General features: G+C 43.2%; 1 protein-coding gene across 1 annotated transcript in view; it reads left to right on the forward strand.

The window, feature by feature from the left end:
- The window catches only part of Slc7a14 (solute carrier family 7 member 14), a 108,066-nt gene that overhangs the window by 56,842 nt on the left and 25,732 nt on the right, over positions 1-25,492 (forward strand). The window contains exons 2-4 of the mRNA XM_069991901.1: positions 1,634-2,092; positions 20,116-20,352; positions 22,696-22,913. Of these exons, the coding sequence (XP_069848002.1) occupies positions 1,789-2,092; positions 20,116-20,352; positions 22,696-22,913 (759 nt within the window). The 5' untranslated portion in view covers positions 1,634-1,788. The remainder of the gene's footprint in view (positions 1-1,633; positions 2,093-20,115; positions 20,353-22,695; positions 22,914-25,492) is intronic.

A 25,492-nucleotide genomic window follows, 5' to 3' on the forward strand; every position in this document is an offset into this window, starting at 1 on the left:
TGATTTATTCCACAGTGGTTCTCCCGGAAAGTTCATTGTACATTTATATTAAGACCATCAGAAATATTCTCGGTGTGTATGCATGTGAAAGCTAAGTTCTAAGTTCAGATCATCACTACAGGAAAGATAAGCAAGATATTGAAAGATGGGTGACACTGTCCTATGTCTTTACCATTTCAGCCCCAGTGTCAGAACCACTCCTCACAGCCTTCATCTTTGACAGCAAGAAACAACTCCCCACACCTGCAGGCTCACACTCATTGCAGCTTAATCCATTATAGCCAAGCTATAGAACATTGCAGAGGCCTTCCAGCAGAGAAATGGATCAAGAAAATGTCTCACACACACACACACACACCTGTGTGTGTGTGTGTGTGTGTATATATATATATATATATACAGTGAAATTTCTAAATTAATTATTGTTACCTTAAAGTAGTTGTACAAAGGGGTTATTATATACATACAATGCATATTAATCAATGTCTCCCCTTCCATCATTCTCCCTTTCTCTCCCAACCCCACCCATCCCCTCAAATTACCAAGTTCTATGCAGTGGAATTTTAGTCAGTCAGCAGAAATGAAATAATGTCATTTGCAGAAAAACAGGTGGAGGTGAAAAAGGTCATACTGAGTGAAGTAAGTCAAGCCCAGAAAGTCAAAGGGGACATGTTTTCACTCATATGTGAACCATAGACCCCAAATACAACCTCCCAGGTAAACACACACAAGGGCACATGCATATACTAAAGTATAGTGTATGCATGGGAAGAACCCCATGGTGTACACCTTGGAAGTCTTAGCAGTTCAACAAAATGATTCTGAGATGTACTTTGCATGAGAGGGGATGATGAATGGGAAAGGAAAGTGGACCAATACAATCATCATACTCAATGCACATAGGTGGAAAAGGAAGTGGGAAACTTGGTGTGATTGGTGGAGGAAGTGGGAGGTGGGAGGGGGCAGGAGAAGGGTGGAGACATAACAGACATTGAACACACAATGGACATGTTCATTGTAACCCTCTTGCACAACCATTTGTAAATTTAAAAAAATAACAATCGTAACTAAACATCTTTTGTTTGGGCCAAAAGTCAAGTTCAAAAACAACCCCTCTGATGGCATGTATTTCCTCCTGAGAAATATAGCCCAATTGTTCCATCCTTATGTTAAAACAAAAAAAAAAAAAAATGGGATTGCATCCCCAGAGAATAAACCCAAAAATCACAAAGCCTTGGTAAATCCAAGTAAGACATACTTAAGAGTTGAGACAAAGGAGTCCTGTCTCTGTGTGGGACATTGGCCCAGGCTCTGGGGGGACACCCACGGATCCAATCTTCACCTCTGCACTAGAGGGGAGACATTGGTACCCCTCGGAGAGTTCAGATGAAAGCCAAAGAAGGGAAGGCGCTTACCCCAGGAAGGTCCTAAAACAGTAAGCACCACAGCCCTGACTCAGCCCTCTCTTGAGAATGACAAATCCACACAGCGCATGCTTCAGCTGTCATGGGTACAGCAAGGGACACTGAGGGGCAGGTGGAAGTCCCCATGGATACACCAGACCTGTTAGGGCAAGGTAGTGGTCACCTTCAAGCATGCACTGACCTTCTCCTCCTCTGTGTTTTTCCTGCAGACCTTCATGCCCAGAAGAGGGCTGTCGGAGGTCCCTTTGGACCTTTCCTAGACAGAAAGCCCCCTTCCTCACTCCATGAGTTCCAGAAGCATCCACTGAGCCTTCCTCCGGCCCTCTCTCATCAGCTGACCTTCGCTGCAACCCCATCGCTCATCATGAGCAGCTTCCTGGCCTCTCTGGACCCTCGGCGGGTGCAGTGGGGGGCGGCCTGGTACGCCATGCACTCCAGGATCCTGCGCACCAAGCCGGTGGAGTCCATGCTGGAGGGGACCGGGGCCACCTCAGCCCACGGCACCAAGCTGGCCCAGGTGCTCACCACCATGGACCTCATCTCGCTTGGCGTTGGCAGCTGCGTGGGCACAGGCATGTACGTGGTGTCTGGCTTGGTGGCCAAGGAGATGGCCGGGCCTGGTGTCATCGTGTCCTTCATCATCGCCGCTGTGGCCTCCATCCTGTCAGGTAAGGGTCAGGGTGCGGAGGTCCTGGGGGAAGGGAGGCCTGCTCCGCTTTCTCATCTAAAGTAATATGTGATGAATCAATTTCATGAAGGATTTGATTGTGCTCCCTTTTGGCCTTGGCTGCCAGGGAGATCAGAGTTAGGCTGTGACTCAGTTGTAATAGTTTCTCCTTTCTTTGGTCTCTGAATACAGATATAGGTGTCTCCCAGTTTCTCATTCCCTGTTGTGTTCTAATGGCTGTAATTTTATTTTTTTTTATGTATTTATTTTGGTGTCAGTCGTGAGGCTTGAACTCTAGGCCTGGGCACTGTCCCTCAGCTCTTAGGCTCAAGGTTAGCGCTCTACCACTTGAACCACAGTGCCACTTCCAGCTTTTTCGGCTTATGTGGTGCTGAGGAATCGAACACAGGGCCTCATGCATGCAAGGCAAGCACTGTACCACTGTACCACTGAGCAACCTTCCCAGCCCTGTCATTTTATTTTAACTCTCCCGAATCACTCAGTGGAAAGGGTGGAGAAAGGAGACAGATAAGACAGGGGAAAAAAATGGCACATAAATTAGCAGAAGGGTGTTTCCTCCATTGCAAATGAGTTTGAGTTTCTTTTTGATGTGTTTATTGGCCAGCCATGTGTCTATTTAGATCTTTTGCCCATTTTAAAATTGGAGTTATGATGTTCTTAGTGACAACTTTTAATAGAGTTCTTAATATATGTTCTTTGTAATTCTGTATATAAGGGGTGTGTGTGTGTGTGTGTGTGTGTGTGTGTGTGTGTGTGTGTGTGTGTGTGTGTGTGTGTGTGTGTGTGTGTGTGTGTGTGTGTACCAGGGCTGGAATTTAAGGTCTCATGATTTTGCTTAATTTTCTTGCTCATAACTAGATCCACTATTTGAGCTACGCCTCCAGTCCAGCATTTTGCTGGGTTGGAGATGGAGTTTCCTGGACTATCCTGCCCAGGCTAGCTTCAAATCACAGCCTTCAGATTTCAACTTCCTGAGAAGCTAGGATTAGTGACATGAACCACCAGTGTCCAGAATGGCTAAACGTCTTTTAGTAGATGTGTATTTTTGCAAATACTTCCCCCCATTTGTGACTTCTCCTTTCAATTTCTTTTTTTTGGGGGGGGTCTGGTCATGGGGCCTGAACTCTGGGCCTGGGTGCTGTCCCTTAGCTCTTCAGCTCAAGGCCAGCGCTCTACCACTTGAGCCACAGCGCCACTTCCGGCTTTTTTCTTTTTGCTTATGTGGTGCTGAGGAATCGAACCCAGGGCCTCAGGCATGCAAGGCAAGCACTCTGCCACTGAGCCACCTTCCCAGCCTTCCTTTCAATTTCTTTTAATACTTGCTTCTAAATTTCTTCTAATTCTGTGCCTGATTTTTAAAAATACTGATGCCCAAGGTCCACCCCCAAAAATTTTACTTCAACTGGAGGAGGGTAGAGCCTAAGGTTTGGAAAGAAAAGAAAGGAAAGGAAAGAAAGAAGAAAGAAAAAGGAAGGAAGGAAAGAAGGAAGGAGAAAGAAGTGAAAAAGGTTGGGTTGCAGGAGCTGTCTTTTTTTTTTTTTTTTTTTTTTTGGTCAGTTGTGGGGCTTGAACTCTGGGACTGGGCGTGTCCCTGAGCTCTTCAGCTCAAGGCTAGTGCTCTACCACTTGAGCGACTACGCCACTTCCAGTTTTCTGGTGGTTCATTGGAGATAAAAGAGTCTCATGGACTTTCTTGCCTAGGCTGGCTTTGAACTGTGATCCTCAGATCTCAGCCTCCTGAGTAGCTAGGATTACAGACATGAGCCACCAGTGCCCGGCTTAGGACCTGTCTTCTACTGCAGCCATAATCACACAAAGAAGGAAACAAACTTAAAACTTCTTATGTCAGCAGAATCCTGGGAGATTTTTCTTGGCCATGATGTCCTTATCCCCTACCTCCTGCTTTGCAAACCGGTTCAAAGCATGGAGCAAATCTGACTCAGAGAGAGCTTACTTTCTCTACCATTTGACAAGCTCTAAAAGCACAGTCACTTTCCAAGCTGGCCCTAACAAGTCTGCCCACAGCCCTCCCAAGTGGGGGCAACTTATCAGAGGAAGCAGCTGGGCTGGGGCCTTTCTCCTTGTCCACAGGGACCCATCAATTCTTTAATAGCTCAACAGGCCACAGCCAGACCTCATGCCCACACCCAGCCCAAATATGCTTCCATAAAATGCCCAGCATATAAACCAGATAAAGAAAATCATTTCTTCTTCCTAGTTCTCATCTACAGTATTGTGGAGAGGCTGAGGGCGGAGGCAAGATGGATGGCTTATGAACTTTCTCTGATTTCATTGGGTGGAGATGAAAGAAAGCCAGGCTACCATTCCAGTGCCGTCTGGCCATTCTTAGCCCCAAGAGGCTCCTATGAACTTGAGGAGCAGAAGAGTGTCAGGTTTGATTTCCCACCCCCTCTCCAGTTCTCGTTTAAATAGTATTAAAATGGAATGGCAAGATAATATAAGCCCAATGGCTCCTAAATGCATGCAATTATTACCACAACCCTTTAAAGCTGAATCTCAAAAAATTGGGTAAGGATTAAATAACAGCGAATATGCACAGGATCCATCTTCTGCTTCATGCACAATATAGTCATTTTTAAATTATCTATCTGTAAGAAATATTTGGCAAAAGATATCTAATAAAATATGGTGCAGTAAAAATATATTGGAAGCCAGAAAGCTAGAACCTTAGTTTCTCAGGAAGCTGAGACATGGAGATTACAGTTTGAAGCCAACCTGAGCAGCAAAGTTTGTGAAACTCTATCTCTAATCAACCAACAAAATGCTGGACTGGAGGTATGGTCCAAGTGGTAGAGCACCAACTGTGAGCAAGTAAGCTAAATGAGTACAAGGTCCTAAATTTAATGCTCAAGACTGCCTACCTACCCCCTAAGAAAGAAAATGAGATCATTTAATTTCTTATAATGTTCAACAAATCTAGAGGGAGGCAGCCACTGGCTTCACAGTCTTGGGAACTTGGTCTGCTCTATCTTCTCCTGTGCCATTCAGACCCTTGGTGTTGTCTGCAAGTGACTTTAAGACACAAGATGGGGGCTGGGGAGGTGGCTCAGTGGTAGAGCACTTGCCTTGCATGCCTGAGGCCCTGGGTTCGATTCCTCAGCACCACATAAGCAAAAAGAAAAAAAGCCGGAAGTGGCGCTGTGGCTCAAGTGGTAGAGCGCTAGCCTTGAGCTGAAGAGCTGAGGGACAGTGCCCAGGCCCAGAGTTCAGGCCCTATGACCGGACCCAAAAAAAAAAAAAAAAAAAAGACACAAGATGGCTGCAGGAAGTGCAGTCAGCATGTTCAAGTTCAGCATGTCTGGAAAGTTGCAGCAGACCATTCGCCAGCTTTTTCCCCCTGGTCTATGACGTTTTCTCAGAAGTCTTTCCTTGCAACTTTGACCTATAGTTATTTGAACACCTGGACCCAGCCAATGTGACCGAGAAATGTCTGATAGAAATTGCCAAATGCTCTGAATAAATTGCCAAACCCAGTATTCCAGGTGTGGAGAGGAACTAAAAAGGAGAACACAGCTGTCTGTACAGAGGGTGCCTGAGCCCTAAGGCCTCCAGCTTGCTGGTGAATTTGGTCTGAAATAGTCAACTAATCGTGGCTCTGATTTTCCATGGCAGGCTAGGGAGTTGTGACGCTTACTTGTGGTTCTTGCAGGTCACGACCTCTAACGTTCTTGGAGTGTGTCTCCACTCTGCCATCTCCTCCTACTGCCTCTTTTCTCTATCTTTTCATCAAGTTGCCTACCTCCCAAACCAGTCTCTCCCCAAAGTCAGTGTATGGTGGTGTGTACAGAGGACTGTAGAGTGAGTCACAGTTCCAAATTGAAAACCTCATCAAACAATCAAGGAAACCGTCACATTTATTGAGCCTTACCTCACTCTACGCTATGGATGAGGAACGCACTTTGCAAGGCCAAAAACCTTTGTAATCTGGATCATGAAAATGTCTTCTAAGTTCCGTGTCTTTCTGACACCTGGCAGCCCTGAGAAGAAATGTTGTCAAGTTCACGGAGCTTTGCTATCTCAGGCTCCATTGACAGCCTTGGAGAAAAGATGTCAGCTGCCAGGTCAGAGAAGGTGAGCACAGTTTTTAACCATAATTTACCAGTTTCTCAAATTGCTGAGGGTGAGAATGAGTTTCCTCCAGCAAATGCAGGAAAGCCTCAGCTTGTTTTCTATCTGCTGCAGCATACCCTCTGCAGAAAATGCACAGCAAGAGCGCCCAGTGTGGCAATGGGCAGGTCTGACTACCTGCTGGGGCACAAGCATGTTGAGAAAGGTCTCTGGGACAAAGGGCTGGACATCTACACACAGAGAGAAGACAGACCACCTGGGAAATAGTTACAAATGCTGCAAGAGGACATCAGGCTTGAATTTGAAGTGACACATCTGAGATCTTTTATTAAAATAAAGTAAAATAAAATAAAGAGGTCTATGGCCTATGACCTATTGCCATACACACATTACAATCTTGCCTAGCATCTTGGAGCCAGATGCAATTAGTCCCTGCAGCTGAACAATCCTATTTCAAGCCTTGCTCTGTCACTAACTCCTGTGTGACTTGGCAAATGCTTTTAATCCAGAGCTTGTCAAGCAGGTTGAAGATTCCAGGGGTTTCTGTCAGCCCTCAGGGCACCTGGGAAGCCACAGAGGCCCATGCTGGTCCCTCCCTCCGGTGAGCAACCTCGCCCTTTTCTTCCTTGCTCCCTTCTCATCCCATCGCATGGATGGTTCCTGGGCTCATTCTAGGAAGTAAAAAAAGATTAAGAAGTTCTAATTACTTGTCTGTCTACGGTGTGTCATCTCTAAGTTTCTACATCATGACTATTTGGGAATATGTGTATACAAAGAGCTTCATATGCATGTAGTAAGTACTCAGCAATGCCTGTCCTGATTATTATATACGTAAGAAATGGCCATTGCCTGCTCCTTGAGAAGAAGGAGGTGTTGAAAAAGTACTTCAGTAGGAAATAGAGAATTGCTGGTTTTCAGCTCTATTCTCCTTCTCCTTGTCCTCTCTATACAAAACCTTCGTTAGCCCCAACCTAACAAAGCCAGGGAATTTCCTAATGCAAATAAGCAGTTACTACTTCCAAATCTGAAGTCCTCCATCTACTCCTAGCATGCCTCCTGCGTCCCTTTCTCTAGGAGAACCTTGTACAAAGGGAATACTGTGGGCCTTGAAGGTACTTAGCCAAGATGAATTACTCTTCACTGAGGGGATCATCTGCTCTAAGAGGGTTGTGCTTCCAAACACATAATTAGGCTGTGCCATGAAAACATGCAAATCAATGCATACAATGAGTAAAAATTCTGGAAAATAAACAGGATACCACTGCAGAGTTCTCTCTATCTCTCTCTGTCTTTCTCTCTGCCTCTGTCTGTCTGTCTGTCTGTCTGTCTATCTGTCTCTCTCTCTCTCTCTCTCTCTCTCTCTCTCTCTCTCTCTCTCTCTCTCTCTCTCTCTCTCTCTCTCTCTCAGTAGAAACTTGGAGAAAAGGAGACAGCAGGCTACTAACAGAATGAATTCCTCATTTGCCTTTGTCCTGTGCTTCATTGATAACCATGCAGATATTGCATGTTTATATATCTCCCAGATCATTATGTTACATCTCCCCCCTGACCAAAACGTCCCTCGCAAAGGAACTAAAAATACATATATAAAATGCTAATAAATATAAATAAATTAGTATGTACTAATCAATACACAACACTACATTTACATGTATGTATACAGGCATAGATATACAAAACTTGTCCTTGGAGACTATTAACTCCAGGCAATTCCTATTTTAGAATAAATGCAGTGATAGTTTGGGGCTATATTTATTTACCTTTAGACTGGTTTTCAAATGTCCTTAGCTTAGCATTTTTTAGCCTTAGAAAGAAAATTAGTAATATAAAGGATTTCTCAGCCAGCTGCTGGTGGCTCATACCTGTAATCTTACCTACTCAGGAAGCTGAGATCTGAGGATGGTGATTCGAAGACAAGGCAGGAAAGTTTGTGAGACTCTTATTTCCTATTTACCACCAGAAAACCAGAAGTGGAGCTGTGGCTCAAAGTAGTAGAGTGCTAGCCTTGAGCAAAAAAAGCTCAGGGATAGTGCCCAGGCTGAGCTCAAGCTGCAAGACCAACATAAGAAGAAAAAAAAAGGATTTTTCTCTTATATGTATAATCTACAAAAATATCTGTTCATTTGAAAACAGTTCTAAGGATGTTCTAATGATGAGAGGCTTTACGTGGCTGAATACTATAAATCCTGTATCAAGAGCACTAGATATTTTCCCTTTTCCAAGAAGTCACCAATATGTCCAACATGTCCACTCTTCCATTTGTTGTCATCCTCTCAGACAACAAGCAGCTACCAAACCACCGTGCCATTACATTCAGCAGGGGCTGCCAACTTGAAAACAATCAGGATTGTGTCAGTGAGAAGAGTAAACACATTCTCCTGTATGTGACAGAGACTACCATCCCCAGTCACCCAAAAGACCAGCCTTTCTGCCCCACAGACCAGCAGATGGCAACACTTTCTTTTGAAATACAAAATGAGTCCTTATGCCCTGTAGATGCCAGCTCCTACAGGGAGAAACAAAGAGGTAGAGCAGCAGACAGAAGAAAGAGAAGGAAGAGCTATCACCAAGTCTCCAGGCCCAAAGGACTCTCTGTTTCTCTTCCCTGCGTGTTGGCCCAGTTTGAAAGATGGTGAGATGTCATCTCTGCCATGCAGGCTTTTTCTTGTCTTTAGGAAGGTCCTGCAGAGGTGTCTCTCACCTTCTCTGGGCATCTGCTGGGGATGTGTCTCTCTTGCATGGAATCCCAGTTTCACATGCTCCTCAAGTGAGCTGAGGAGACGAAAGAGAGTGTCTTCAAGGCTCTCATCTTTAACACTTTTACCCATTACATTGTCAGGAAATGGGGTGCGGCCTGGTCCCTGTGCCAGAGCCTCATACAGCTGTGATCTCTCCAGGAAACATTCATCTACTTAAGAAATGGCCATCGCCTGCTCCTTGAGGAGGAGGAGGAGGAGGAGGAGGAGGAGGAGGAGGAGGAGGAGGAGGAGGAGGAGGAGGAGGAGGAGGAGGAGGAGGAGGAGGACTTAAAGAACATCTGAGTGGGTGATAGAGAATTACTGGTTCTCAGCTCCATTCTCATTCTTCTTATCCTCTGTACACAAAACCTTTGTGGCTCCATTATCAGACAAAGGGGTACCAGCTCGCACAAGAGAGGTTTGTAAAAAAAAAAATTAGGAAATTTTTCCACTCTCACAATTTCTTTTCATTTCTTTTTCTTTCTTTCTTTTTGGTGCTATTACTAGGGCTTGAATGCAGGGCCCCTCACACCCGCAGCTTTCTTGATCTGCTGATACTTTACCACTTGAGCCATGCCACTAGGCCAGCATTTTGCTGGTTAATTAGAGATAGAGACCCACAGACTTTTCTGCCTAGGCTGACTTCAAATCGTGAACTTTTAGGTCTCAGTCTCTTGAGTAGCTAGGATTATAGGCATGAGCCACTGACACCAGGCTCAGTCACAATTTCTAGTTAAGGTCATGGAATAGAATAAAAATCCCAGATTCAATATTTAAAACCTAAGAAGGAACTTTTACATCTGGTTGAGAAGTGCATTGAACAGGCACAGGACCTAGCCTAGCTTTTTTAGATGATTCCCAAAAATACCTGCCCTTGTCCTTGTCTGACCTCTAAAGCAAAAGTTCTGATAAAAAAAAAAATACTGCAGAAGTGTCTGCTAACTGCAGCTCTGAGATTCCTTTTCCTCACCTGTAAAGAGAATCCATAGCTGCCATTGAAGAAGTGTCTACCTTATGTCAGGAACTGTCCATGTGTCTTTTGAAGACCCAAAACTGTCTTGGTAGTAGGCATCACTGTTGCCATTTTCCAGGAGAGGGCACTAAGGCTTGGAAAGGACCAATCTGAGCCACATTGGATTAACTCAAGGAACAGATAACTGTGGATTCTTTCTTTTTCTTTTTTCTTGAACTCAGGGCACTGTCCCCAAGCTTTGTTGCTCAAGACTGGCACTCTACCCCTGGAGCCACAGCTCCACTTTTTTTTTTCTGGTTAATTGGAGATAAGAATCTCATAGACTTCTCCGCCCAGTCTGGCCTCGTACTATAATTATCAGATCCCAGCCTCTTGGGTAGCTAGGATTACAGGTGTGAACCACTGATCCCCAGTTTGTGGATATTTTTAGTGAAATACAAGAGAATCACATCAATTGTAATTATTAACAGTAGTGTGACCAGACTATAGAATACTTGAATTCACCATAGTCTCTGAAAGATTTTCCTTGAGGGCCTTCTAGAGAAGAGAGTACATGATTCCTTGACCCATATTAGAGGGCATTTCTCTGGCCATAAGCACAGCTTCTTTCCTTCTTGTTCAAATGTTGATGTATAGAGGCTATGGTTCAGAGGACACGGGAGCCCTCTGTTCCCTCCCAACTTTAATTGGAGCACTGTCAGGCTCAGTAACTAATGATGTGCTGCCCTCCCTGACTGATCACGCTGCCCGTCCCCTGAACATAGCTGCTACTGTCCACCTGGACTCTGGTTTGGCAGAGAAATCATAAGTCGTTTCTTGGACACAAAGAAACACTGGCAGTCCCAGACAAATTGCTTTTCTCCCAGACACATTTGTAAAAATTGCGTCGGCTTCTCGAACAGTCAATGAAGTGAACAAGGTTACTTAGGTAGACTAGACAGAGAGAGAGACAGAGACAGAGACAGAGGCAGAGACAGAGACAGAGAGAGAGCCTTACATCCCCCCTGAAAAAGAACCCCACAATGCTCTTGGTTCACCAAGAGCATTGGAAAGAGGACACCATGGTAGGCTGGCTGGGCCCAACTCCTTATGGCTGGAAGCTAGCTGGGCATTTCTCTGAATCCAGTAAGCTCTTTCTCAAGGGAGACAGCAGTGATGGAGACACTTCATTACCTGCCATCTGGAATTCATGACGAAACACAAATGCTTCCAAGAGAATTCACACTCCATTTCTCTCTGAGGCCCTGTGATTCCTCTTCTCATCCTGTTCCCAGTCTACACTTCCTCAGGACTACCCACCATAGCAATGTATGCAACAATGTCTTAGGCTTGCTGGGCATTTACAAAAGAAAGCAGATGCCTTGTGAAAATGAAGAAAATGGGTAACAACCATCTCAGCCAAACCCATGTTTGGTGAAGATTTTTTTTGACTTCTGAGTGTTATTTTATTTATTTTGTATTGTTATTTTTAAGGTGTTGTACAAAGAAGTTACAATTCCATAAGTGAAGTTATGACTACAATGCTCTTGGACAATGTTACCCCTTCATTCTGCCCCCATTTTCCTCCTCCCAACCCACAAGTTGCATAGTTCATTTTTTATATAATGTACCTTGAATACAATCCTTCTTCCTCCTTCCTCCTGTGATCCCCTCTACCTCCCTCACACATTTTCTGGTATTCTTTCTGATAAAGAGTACATTAGTGTGCCAGGCACCAGTAGCTCACACCTATAATCCTAGATACTCAGAAAGCTGAGATCTGAGGTTCATGGTTCAAAGCCAGCCTGGGCAGGAAAGGCCATGAGACTCTTTTTTTTTTTTAACTTAAGGTTCATTTTTATTAAAAGACAATACAAATATGGAACAAAAGTATAATAGAGAAATGTTAGTGGTTGAGCTCAAGAACATTACAATATATCATGTGGAATGAGGCAACTGCTGTCAATAGTTGCTTTTATAGCATTTACAATAGATAATAAGCCATACTAAACCAAGTAACTTTTTTTGTTAATTTAATTTAATCTAATTTGTGAACATACTGTACAGAGGGGTTATAATTACATGGGCAGGATAATGCGTACATTTCTTACCAAGCATTGCAGCCTCCTCCTTTGGTTTACCCTTCACTATCTCCAATAAACCACCAGAAAACTGGAAGTGGTACTGTGGCTCAAGTGGTAGAGTGCTTACCTTGAGCTGAAGAGCGAAGAGGTACAGCACCCAGGCCCAGAGTTCAAGCCCTGTGACCATCACCAACAACAAAAAGAGTACATTAGCAGGTACTCTTAGCAGTACATAAGTATACCTTCCATTAGTCAGTTTGTGTGTACATGCATTGAGCCCTATGTATGTTATCATACCTAGTTGTATTTTAGATCTAGCTTCCACATATGAGAGAAAATATGTGCTGTTTGTCTCTCAGAGCTCATATAATATGACTTATTCTAGATCCATCCATTTCCCTGCAAATGACATAATATTATTCTTTCTGATGGATGAGTAAAATTCCATTGTATATAGGTCCCACGTGGTGAGGATATTTTTAAAGACAAGCTTGGGCTTCAGTGGCAAGTCACATAAATGCAGTCCAGTGCTAGACCCCAGGAGATGGCTGATAATTGTCACGTAGAAGTGAATGACCTCAGGGATGAGGACTCACTTCATCCATTGGCTAGATCAGCCCACCCCATCACCCCAGAGCAAATGGTTATGTTTTGTTGTTCTTGTTTGGAAATGGTTAAGCTTTGTACATCCCAAGAATCCTGGAAGAAACCAAAGAGCTGGTTTTCCAAGAACCTCCTCCACCGTGAGCTCAGATCTTTTGGTATCCTCCTTCCCTTTAAAACACCCTCCACTAGACAACAAGACCCAATCCCCCCCCCCCCCAGGACTCCATTCTCCCTATTCATATTTTAAATCCCTAAAATCTAACAACTATATATAGAGGCTTTACCAATGTTTCCAATTAGTGAATGAATGAATGAATGAATGAATTGGACAGTGAGCAGAATTGGGTATCAGGAGATTTATTTCGAGCCCCAGCTCTGCCATTAAATGAATATGCAACTTCAGCTTCAGGGCTCAATTACACCATCTACGAGAAAGGAAATAACATGGATGAGCAGCTGACCTCCACTCCTTTCCCCTGCTCAGTACAGCTCTGTGGGTCCACAGAAGAGGCTCAAGGTCCTTTGAAGAAGTGGGAGGGGAAGGAGTTTCTGAGCAGACCCTCCCAACTTGACTTAGTTCTATACTGGGCTCAAAAAAAGAGTTTAAGTGGAAAAAAAGTTCTACGACCAAGAGAAAGCTCTGTTTTTGTTCAATTAAGGAAATAAGTGTGCACATGGTCTTTTGAAGCTAGATCCTATCAATCTATTTAAAAGGTCCCCACCCAAGAATAACATTATTCTGTAGCCTACCTTGGGTAATTCCCACAGGCCCTGTACCTGCCATTCTAGCCCCGCCCTCCACCCTCCCCTTGCTCCCAACTTTTCTCTGACTGGCAAATCCTAGCTCTCCCTTCAAGATGCAGCTCAAAAGTCTTTCCCTACCCCACTTTTCTGCCTCCTCCCTGCTTCTCCAGGAGCCAAATAATATGCACCCCAAGAGCCACATTCACTCCCTACTAGACCCAAAAGCACCTCATAAATACTCTGTAGTATTAACTTCTTGGAGAATGGGGTCAGCTGTTTATTAAGTCCCTTCTGATTGGAGAGTAGATGCTTTAAGGTCTACCTTACCCACAGGTTGTGTCTCTAGCATTGATTGACTACAGTGCTCACTTCACTAGGTACTTAACAATGTATGTCACATAAAATAAGGCCATTAGGAAGTTAGAAGTTATTTAAGAAATGGCTAAGTCTAGCTACTCAGGGGGCTGAGATCTGAGGATTGTGGTTCAAAGCCAGCCCTGGCAAGAAAATTCATGAGACTGTTATCTCCAATTAACTACCAGAAAACCAGAAGTGGCTCAAGTGGTAGAGTGCTTGTCTTGACCTGAAGAGCTCAGGGACAGCGCCCAGGCCCAGAGTTCAAGCCTCACAACTGCCCAAAAAAAGAAAAAGAAAGAAAGAAAGAAAGAAAGAAAGAAAGAAAGAAAGAAAGAAAGAAAGAAAGAAAGAAAGAAAGAAAGAAAGGAAGGAAGGAAGGGAGGGAGGGAGGGAGGGAGGGAGGGAGGGAGGGAGGGAGGGAGGGAGGGAGGGAAGGAAGGGAAGGAAGGAAGGAAGGAAAGAAGGAAGGAAAGGAAGGAAGGAAGGAAGAAAGAAAGAAAGAAAGAAAGAAAGAAAGAAAGAAAGAAAGAAAGAAAGAAAGAAAGAAAGAAAGAAGGAAAGAAAGAAAGAAAGAAGGAAAGAAAGAAAGAAAGAGAAATTGTTAAATTAGTTGGTAATTAGGTTAGGGAATTAGCCAAAGCAAACTGAAATACATGCACATACAAATACATGCACTGATTTCTTTTTTTCCAGGTGAAAAGAATACCTATTTAGAAATACTTATATTGCCAGGCATTGGTGGCTCATGCCTCTAATTCTAGCTACTCAGGAGGCTGAGAGCTGAGGATCATGGTTCAAAACCAGCCTAGGCAGGAAAGTCTGTGAGACTCTTATCTCCAATTAACCACCAGAAAACCAGAAGTGGAGCTATGGCTTAAAGTGATAGAGTATTAGCCTTGACCAAAAGAGCACAGGGACAGCACCCAGTCCCCGATTCAAGCCCCACAAATGACAAACAAGAAAGAGAAGAAAAATATTTATATTTTGGTGGTTTCTTTAGTGAAAGGTAGAGCTACTAATGTCCCCCTTAAAGAACTTTTAAGGAGAAGAAGCTCTTCTCCACCCTTTGCCTATTTCCATCTGGGTCTTTCTCCTTGACTGCCGCTGAGGGTAGAGAATGTACCCCCTGGTTGTAGGACAGTCATAGAGAGCCAGGATAGGCCATGAACACCCGGAGATGAGAGGCAAGGCAAGAATCTACAGAGATTTTCTTTGCTGTTGGTCAGTCTGGGGCACCATTTGGAAGTTCAACGTCAAACAAAGACAGCCCAGGAGCACTGAATCTCGGGCTGGCTCTTTCTTCCTACATATTACAGAACCATAAACTTTTGACCTGGAAAGACCTGCACATTGAAAAGACCCTGTTTTGGAACCCCAAATCACACATTACCTGAAAGACATAAGAGGGAATTCAGAGACTATTTCAGACAGAAAAATTCCCAACCCTCTTTTCAATATGTAAGTCCTCTCTGAGTGTAATGGTTCATTGGCTGGCAATTTGTCCAGTTAAGCAAAACTGGTATTGAAGTATAGCAAAACACTAGGGAAGGTTGGAGACTTAGCTCAGCAGAAAAGCACTTGCCTGGCATGTATATGGCTCTGAGTTCAATGTTCAACTCTGGGAGAAAAAAATACTAGGGATATGACAAAATATTAATTGGGATGTGTTTACAGTCTACTTAAAGAGTGGTGGTTGTGAATATGTCCGTTTCGAATTACTAGGAATCTCTCTTACTCCCGGAAGGCCTGCTGAAATTAATCCTTCAGATGTCTTAAGGTCCCTCTGATGGCTGCTTGCACCTTGATTATTGCATTCTACATCAATTTTCTCCAGCTACATGATGATCCTTTTGGAATAAATGCACCTCTTCCTCTCTAATCACTCAAGAAATGTGACATCGCTCTGCCAATAATGCAAGGCAAAAATGATTAGGAAGGTAACTTTGGGTTAAAAATGTTTAAATAAATTATCAAATTAAATGAAGATTATTTATATATTGATCTCTCATTTAGGATAGTGATTCTCCATCCTAGTGTAACCCTCCCCCATTTTCATAATAGCATTTTGAATGCTTTCTTTACTATTCTCCACTGAGAACTGGAAGTGATGCTGTCTTCTTGTACACTTACTTTTCTTAATTAATATCCCCCATGTGTGAAAGGTAAAGGCATTTCTAATAAAAGCTACAGTTAGCAGGATGTCAGTGGCTCACGCCTATAGTCCTACCTACTCAGGAGGCTGAGATCTGAGGATCACAGTTCAAAGCCAACCTGGGTAGGGAAGTCTGTGAGACTCTTATCTCCAGTAAATTACTCAGAAAAAGCTGGAAGTGACACTGTGGCTCAAGTGGTAGAGCATTAGCCTTGAGCACAGAAAGGCCCAAGGACAGGGCCCAGGCCCTGAGTTCAAGCCCCAGGATCAACAAAAACAAAAGCAATAGTTATTTCTCTGTGTAAATACTGGACATGGGGACATTGGGAGACAAAGCAAAGCCTTCAGCAAATTGCAGCCCCTTATAGAAGCACAGTGAACACAAATATGACAAATGCTAACCCCCTTAGTGCCCAGGTTGCTCAAACCCTCTGAGTATAGTTGCTGTTAACATGATTTCCAAAATGATGGCCAATTCTGAGGATATTCCAATCAAAACAAATTACAGCAAATCCTCCATTTCCCCAGTTGTTGCAATCCTAGAAAATGTGTCCAACGCCATACCAAACGAAAAAATAAGTTTTGTGTTTATATCTAAAGTAGGCATAAATTCAGATCCAGAAATTATAAACAAGTTTGCGCTTCCAGATACCCATTAGGACCCTGAGAAGTTAATGTGTGACTAAAAGGAATCCTTTAACTCCATGGGGTAACTCCATACCGAGCAGAATGGCTCACAACCCAGAACGCTATAGATTTAATCCCACAAGTGTTCATAACCATCTTGAGACTCAGAGATGCTCCCAAGATTTCCAAAATCTCCCTGGGAGTCAGCATACCTTTGTGGAGAGTCACTGGTTTACAGTATTTTCTCCAGAGTGTTACCTCTTAACTCAAATAAGTAAGAGTTTCCTCAAGCTGTGAAACCAAAGACTGATGAATTTACAGAGCTCTGCTTACCTACTTGGCCCCTTCCAGTCACCCGTGTGAAGGTAAGTAATCCAACCTTGGACATTGAGTTACCAGATATTCTAAGATTAAAAAACCAAAGTTTCCCTTTTCGTGTTTTTTTTTTTATTTCTTCCAGAAAATCAGATTCTCTGATGTTACAGTAATTTTGAAATCATTGAGGACTGACAAAAATTTCCCCATTTTTTCCCCCTAGATGTTTGTACTTATAAATTCTCACTCTTCATCACTAAGCTTCAATGTCAAGTGTAATAACCTTTAGTGCCCACTAAAAGCCTGGATTCCTGTATACAAGCAACTCAAAAGGGTTTGAAAATACTATACGGCCCTTTACAGTACATGCAAAATAACAGAGCTTTTGGAGCAAAAATTGTCTTAGGTGTTAATTGGCTGACTGATTTTTTTTTCTCATACTCACTCCAAGCTATAGTCATCAGAAACCCAGCAGGCCCTTGAGAAGTAACTGACAGGCTCCAAAGTCAGCCTCCTCTAGGCTCAGCCACGGCCTCTTCCTCTGACTCAGGACAGCAAGGGGTTGGTCTCTCACAAGGCCTAATGATCACTTGGCTTTTTACTGATTACTTTGGGCAAGTGACTTCTGATGGTGAATTGAGTGTTTTTAACATTTGATTTTGCACATTGGGTACTGTGGAAAGAATGTTGATTACATAAACTTACAGTAATGACTGGCTTAATGCAAGTTAAATCAAGAGTCAAATCCATGCCTGCTTTAAAAGTATCAGTTGGAGCCGGGTGCTGGTGGCTCACGCCTGTAATCCTAGCTACTCAGGAGGCTGAGATCTGAGGATCGAGGTTCAAAGCCAGCCCGGGCAGGAGAGACCGTGAGACTCCTATCTCCAATAAACCACCAGAAAACCGGAAGTGGCGCTGTAGCTCAAGTGGTAGAGTGCTCGCCTTGAGCTGAAGAGCTGAGGGACAGCGCCCAGGCCCGGAGTTCAAGCCCCATGACCGACAAAAAAAAAAAAAAAAAAGTATCAGTTGGAAAAATTCTATCCAAGAGGAGAAATTTGTTTCCTTCTAAATCCTTCTTCACATAACACTGAAAATCAACTTATTCTGGATGTGCAAGTTCAACTCTCAAAAATCCTGAAACAAATACAAAAGTCCTCTAAGCCTTCAGGAAAATATCACCTGGCCTGCATTCTTAATCTTCACATGATCACTGCCCTTCTCATGGAGGAGGCCTTTGGGGCCTACTTTCAGACTTCTTCCTTTTAATTTTAGGCTCCTTCTAACAGTTGAAGCATCCAATGGTTACATTTCAGAATTTGAACATCAGAAGCGGCAATTTGGGAACGAGGTGGTCTGATTGTTCCAGGCAAACGCCTAGATCACCAAAAAAAGAAGTAACAACTGACAGTCTAGGAAAGAACTTGGAAAACTCTTACAAAGTAAAGGAAGGAGGATTGGCCTGCAAACTAAATGTAAATAGAAGCCTGCATTGTTTAATGTGGGGATGAGGCTGACCATTCCCCTAAGCATTTCCATAACACAGGACAACACATGAGCTATGAAAGAAGAGTTAAGTGATATCAGTCTTTCTTGCAGCAAGTCTCAACAGATATTATCATATAGGAGAAAGATAGATAGATAGATAGATAGATAGATAGATAGATAGATAGATAGATAGATAGATAGATTTTTTTGGTGCCCATCCTAGAATGAACTCAGGGCTTGGGCACTGTTCTGAGCTTTTCACTCAAGGCTAGTGCTCTACCACTTGAGCCTCAGCTCCATTTTTAGTTTTGGGGGGAGGTTAATTAGAGATAAGAGTCTCATGGACTTTCCTACTCAGGCTGGCTTTGAATCTCAATCCTTAGATCTCAACCTCTTGAGTAGTTAGGATTACAGGCACGAGCTACCAGTACCCAGCCACATAGGAGAGGTTTAAGAGAGCATTTCCCATAGTACTTTTATTTGACAAATAAGAAAACTGAATGTAAAGGGTAGAACCAACCCAAGAGCCAAGCCCACCTGGCCTGTGCCCCTTCCACAGGGAGGTGAGAGAGGATCACATGGCAGTGAATCACTTATTGTGTTCATGTTTTTGACATCTGTGTGCTTGCTTGCTTGCATTTCACTCCCTTCAAAAAAAGAAAAGAAATGTGCTCTCTCTATTCACATAAGAGTGAACTATTGTCTGGTGTGTGGTCAAGAACCCCAGGGTTGGTCCTCAACAAAATTGGGACTGAGGTAGTTTATCTTGTGGCCTCCTACATCCTCCCCCATGGTGCACCAGCTTTTCAATACTGGAATCAAGTACATTCTGATTGCCTTCGTTTAAAAGTGTTTTTTAAAGGAGAGTGGTTAGAATTGCACTCAAAGTGATTCATTATACATTCACGGACCACATAACAATGTTTAGGGCCATGATGGAACATATGTGTGACTGAGGTCCAGTAGGATTATTCTAGACCTGGAGAATCCCCATTGACCATGATATTGTAGCTGCTACTCACGTTGTAATGTCTATTCCTCACTGTTGGCGGTAATGCCGGTGTAAATGAATGTACTCTGCTGCCAGTTTATAAACGTACAACACTGCCAAGTGTGATGGTATACACCTGAAATCCCAGCACTGAGGAGGCTGGGGCAGAAGGATCATAAATTCTAAGACCAATCTATGCTATATAGGGATACTCTATCTCAAAAAAAAGTATAGCATATACAATTATGTGTAGCACATAATACTGGATAATGATAATAAATAACTGTTGCCAGCATATGTATTTACTGTGGTATATGTTTTATTTGTACTTTAGAATGCCCTTCTTTTTAATAAGATTTACTATAAAGCAGTGTACTGCTTTACACCAGCAGCAGCCTTGTGTATCTAATATTCACTCAGTCTACTAGTTCTATCATTTTCCCCTGGCTAAACATAATCGTATATTGTTTTGTTCAACAGTCTCAGTAATATGAGTATGAATATATACACATGCACATATGTATTATGTATGAATACACACACACACACACACACACACACACACACACACACACACACACACACACACACACCATATAGCCTAGGGGCGTAGTAGACTACATCATAGCTTTATGTGAGTACAATTCTATGATAGTCACCCAACAATGGAACGTCCAAGAATCCACTTCTCAGAATATGTCCCCTCCTTCTGGGATGTCTGGCTGCATATAAAACTTCTCATCTTTGTGCATATGTTCTTAGAGTCTAGACATTCCCAATGTCTCCTACCAAGATCACTAACCACCAAGAGATTACTTTGTCTCCTGACTTCCGCCATCTGTGTGTGCTTGACTCCCTCCCAGGTGTGTGCTATGCTGAGTTTGGAGTTCGAGTCCCCAAGACCACAGGATCAGCCTACACCTACAGCTATGTCACTGTCGGGGAATTTGTGGCGTTTTTCATTGGCTGGAATCTGATCCTGGAGTACCTGATTGGTACCGCAGCCGGTGCCAGTGCTCTGAGCAGCATGTTTGACTCCCTGGCGAATCACACCATCAGCGGCTGGATGATAGACACGGTGGGAACGCTCAACGGCCTGGGTGAGACCCCAACATCTTCTCTCCCCAGCACAGAAACTTAGCCAAATGAATGCCTTCCCCTTTCCCAGTGCAATTTGGCAAAATGTGCCAAGAACTTTAAATACTCTTGTTTGGTTTTGCAAAATAATTCCTAATCCTAAAGACAGTGTGTGTGTGTGTGTGTGTGTGTGTGTGTGTGTGTGTGTGTGTGTGTGTGTGTGTGTGTGTGTGTGTCTGTCTGTCTGTCTGTCTGTCTGTCTGTCTGTCTGTCTATATTGGAGCTTGAACTCAGAGCCTGGGTATTGTCCCTTGGCTTTTCTGCTCAAAGCTGTGCTCTACCACTTGAGCCACAGCTCCACTTCTGGTTCTTTGGTGATTGATTGGATATGAGTCTTGTAGATATTCCTACCCAGACTGTATTTGAACCATGAGCCTCAGCTCTCAGCTTCCTGAGAGCTAGGATTATAGGCGTGAGCCACTGATGCCCTCACCACAGTGTTATCTAAGGAGGTTAAGCATTCTTTATCTGAAATGTTTATTATTAATTCTTTGAATTTAAAATTTTTCCCCAGGCTTGAGAATATTTGCCTAAACATGATTACATATCTTAGGGACAGCACAAAATTTATTTGTTTCATATATCTCTTATACACATAACCTAAAAATAATCTTATTCGATTCTTATGATATGTTTGTGCATGGAAAAAGATTTTATGGTGTTGAAATCTCCACCCATGACATTACAGTGGCACTCAAAAATGTGCAGACTCAAGACCACTTCTGACTTTAAATTTTCAGAGTAGAAAATCTCATCCTACAGTAATATAACAATTAGGAAGAACCTAATTGACAAAATTGCTGAGGAACCAAATACCATGACATGATTATATGCATAAAGCCAGGCGCCAGTGGCTCGTGCCTGTAATTTTAGATGCTCAGGAGGCTGAGATCTGGGGGTCATAGTTCATAGCCAGTTCATAGCAGGTGGGAAAGTCCCTGAGGCTCTCATCTCCAATTAAACCACCAAAAAGCTGGAAGGAGAGCTCTGGCTTCCAGTAAAAAAGCATAGCACCTAGGCACTGAGCTCAAGGCCAGTACCAGCACAGAACAAAATAAAATAAAAAAGATTACAAGTACAAAGACCATGCTTGAGTTCATAAGCTTTTAGGCCTCCTGTGGCCCCAAAATTAGGCTGGTCATCTCTTTATTTTAGGGGTAAAGTCCAGAAAGATGAGGAATGAACCAAGGCCCCACCCCTGGCTTTGGCAAGAAGTTCTGCAGAATTTAGTCTCCTGGCTGTGGCAGCAATGCTCTTTTCCCTCCATGGAAGGCAGGAGTCCCCCTGCCAATTGGCCAGGCCAAGAGGCCAGGACCTGCACATTTTCCCTCTGTGACCACATACACACACACACACACACACACACACACACACACACACACACACACACACACACACACACACACACACGGAAAGAAATCCCTCTTGCAGGATATTCTTAGGAGAGAAACACAAAAGCACAATACCTATGTGCACCTGATCATATAAAATAATATTTATCGAAATAAATGCCAGGAAATGGAAACATGTTGCTGTATTTGTTTTCTTTTCCTTTTGTCTTGTTTGTTCATCTATCTGTCTTTAGGAGTGAGACAAAGGGTGAACAAATGTATCAGTGGTACGCACTGTGTTGAAAATGAACTATACAACTTGTGGAATTTGTGGGTGGGGACAGGAGGGAAAATCTGGGAGAGAGCCAGGGGAAGGGATAACATTGCCCCCCCAAAATGTACTCTTTATCTGACTTATATAACTCTTATAACTGTAACCCCTCTCCCTACATCACCTTTGCAATAACAATAAAAATGCATTAATTGTTTTAAAAAGAATCCCCTCCTACAATGGTTTTCAAAGGTGCATTTCTAAATTTGCTAACTAGTAATAGAAACCTAACCAGCTATACGATAAATAATAATGAAGTCATAAAGCAGTTTTCAAGAATAGGGTAGAGTTCTCTGTACATCTCCAATATCTCAGGACAGTCCAGACCAGAATGTTCAATGCCATGTTTCCATCCATCCCTTGTCATTGTCTTACCGCATATTCCACTGTAGGCTCCAGAATATCAGATCATCTTACCTGTCCACCATACCATCTGAAAACAGACTCCTAGATCTGTGTAGGGAACACACACAAACACACACGTGCTCACACACATTTGGACACACGCAGAGAATGCACAGATTCTGCTAGATGGACCATCCCTGTAGGGTTAGAGCTGAGGACAGATGGACTGCAGTAGATTCAGGTGTTTCCATGGCCCTTGTTTCTTCTGGGCAGTAATGACTCTTGTCTTTCCCCTATAGGGAAAGGAGAAGAATCATACCCAGACCTGCTGGCTCTGGTGATTGCTGTCCTTGTCACCATCATTGTGGCACTGGGAGTGAAGAATTCCGTGGGCTTCAACAATGTCCTGAACGTGCTGAACCTGGCCGTGTGGGTGTTCATCATGATCGCAGGACTCTTCTTCATCAATGGAAAATACTGGGCGGAGGGCCAGTTCTTGCCTCACGGCTGGTCAGGGGTGAGTTCATTCCTAAAGGCTGTGTACCTGCCCCACACTCCGCCTTGCACGTTGGGATGACAGATTTCAAGAACATGCTGCTTTGTTCAGGAATCATAGTGGTACTTCTTTCATCCATTTTATCTGAATTAATGGGAGTGTTCTGAAAAAGTGTTTGTTGGTTTGCTGTAAAGTTGCTTGTTTCCCAAGCATTCATTGAGGTCTGTTTTATCTAAATAACAAAGTATAGTTAGGTGCCAGGGCTCTCACCTGTAATCTAACTACTCAAGAAGTTAAAATCTGAGGACTGTGGTTCAAAGCCCACCAGGGCAGGAAAGTCTTTGAAACATTTAACTCCAATTAACCACTCAAAAACTGGAAACAGAGGTATAGCTCTAGTGATAGAGTGATAGCCTTGAACAAAAAATGATATGGGGGTGGGAAGGTGGCTCAGTGGTAGAGCACTTCCCTTGCATGCTTGAGGCCCTGGGTTTGATTCCTCAGCACCACATAAGCAGAAAAAAAAGCCAGAAGTGGCGCTGTCGCTCAAGTGGTAGAGCGCTAGCCTTGAGCTGAAGAGCTGAGGGACAGTGCCCAGGCCCAGAGTTCAGGTCCTATGACTGGACTCCCCCCCAAAAAAATGATATGGAACAGTACCAGGACCTGACCTGAGTTCAAGCCCCATTAACAGCACACACGTGCATACATACATCCACACATACACACACTTGTATACATACACACATATATACCACAAATTAATCACATAGACTCAATGTTGTGACTTCTTACAATATGGCTAACACTGTGCTATTTCTGACATAATATCTCATTCCATTATCCCAGTAATCTTGGAAGAGAAATATTTCCATTCAGGTCTTCAAGATTCACACTCAGAAGTTGCTATTAAGCACACAGTATAAGTGGCAGAATTAGAACCCAAAATCAGGACTCTCATACTCTAAATCCTATACAGAAGCACCTCAATTCTGTAAATCTCTCTCCAGTGTACCAAGACAGGTAGGCATGTACACAAATACACAATGTACCACAGGCCCTACGGAGAGTGGATGACCAGGGAAGGGTTGAGTCTTGCCTAGGTATAAAATGAGGAAAAGAACAATATTTTTTTGGAAGGGGGGCTTGAACTCTGGGCCTGGGCACTGTCCCTGTGCTCTTCAGCTCAAGGCGAGTGCTCTACCACTTGAGACACAGCACCACTTCCGGTTTTCTGGTGGTTTGTTGGAGACGAGTTTCACAGACTTTCCTGCCCAGGCTGGCTTTGAACCATGATCCTCAGATCTCAGCCTCCTGAGTAGCTAGGATTACAGGCGTGAGCCATCGGCACCCAGGACAGTATGTTGTGTTTTTTTTTTTTTTTATCTTTAAGTAGTTGTGCGAAGGGGTTTCAATTCAACATGTTAGTTTATGAGTACAATGCACCTTGATCAATGTCACCCAGAGAATGATTTTTAATCCAGTCCAGGCATCTGACCCTAAGAAGAGACTTCCACTGAGATCAGAGGACAGTTGAACTGATTCAGTAGAATTCTGGGTAGAAACCCCATTCCGGAGGCATGGTTCGTGTGGACTGGGGAGTTGTAAGAGTGTTGGCTGACCAAAAGGACATTTTACATCTCATCTCCATGACCCGGGAGTATGAACAAGGCTGAGTGGCAAATTCTTTATGCCAGCCAGTGATTCTAAGTTAGACCTGGTTTCTTTCTCTAGTATCACCTAACGTGCTCGTGTCATGCAATTGTTTGTAAAGATCACCGGTGCATCTTGTTTTTGTTTCTTTCTCAGTAGAACATGAATCATAAGCTTTTCAGCTGGCAGATTCTATGTTCTCGTTGAAGAGATGTTGAAGTAACCAGAGACCAAGAGAGGCATTCTGCCTAGTGCTTGAGGGCAGAAAGAAGGCCCACAATTCCACTGGCTTTGACTTGTGTAGTTTTTGCTTGGACTGGTTTTCCTCCAAGATTTCTACCCAGAGATCAGAAATCACTCTTGGGAGAACACTCAAAATAACTTCTGTTTATACTAAACCATGCATGCTGTTCGATGGAGAGAGGTAAGCAACTGCAGCCAACATTTCCACTTTTCTGCTTATCTATAAGAATTCCACAGAACCACAAGGTTTGTCTTCCCTCTCTGAGATGAATAACTGGTTAAAACCAGAAGAAAGAGACAAAGAAATACTGTTGACCCCATTCTGGATCCTCTAGTCTGTATTTTCTAATGATACAAATTGTTCCTTTCCTATCACATAAAAGAAACAACAAATGATTCCTTTCCTATCACAGAAGACAAACAACAAATTATAAGAATGAGAAGAAAGAATACTTTCCTGGAACTCAAATGCATTTTTATTGTAGCTGCTGGGGAAATGTTCTCACCATTTTCTTAACCATTTAAGAAATATTGGGTCGCAGACTTACTGTAAGACCTTGGCAATCAGATCACTTCAGTGTTCCCACATTTTTCATCTATTAAAAAACAAATTGCACCAAATGCTTAGAAAAAAATAGAAAGAATAAAGTCTTGACTGTTTGATGGCCATAATGTTGTAGTTCAAAATAGTTGTTGTACTGGCAAGA

The sequence above is a fragment of the Dipodomys merriami genome, unplaced genomic scaffold (assembly GCF_024711535.1).
Source record: "Dipodomys merriami isolate MVZ:Mamm:240054 unplaced genomic scaffold, mDipMer1.0.p SCAF_40, whole genome shotgun sequence".
NCBI classification, from domain to species: Eukaryota; Metazoa; Chordata; class Mammalia; order Rodentia; family Heteromyidae; genus Dipodomys; species Dipodomys merriami.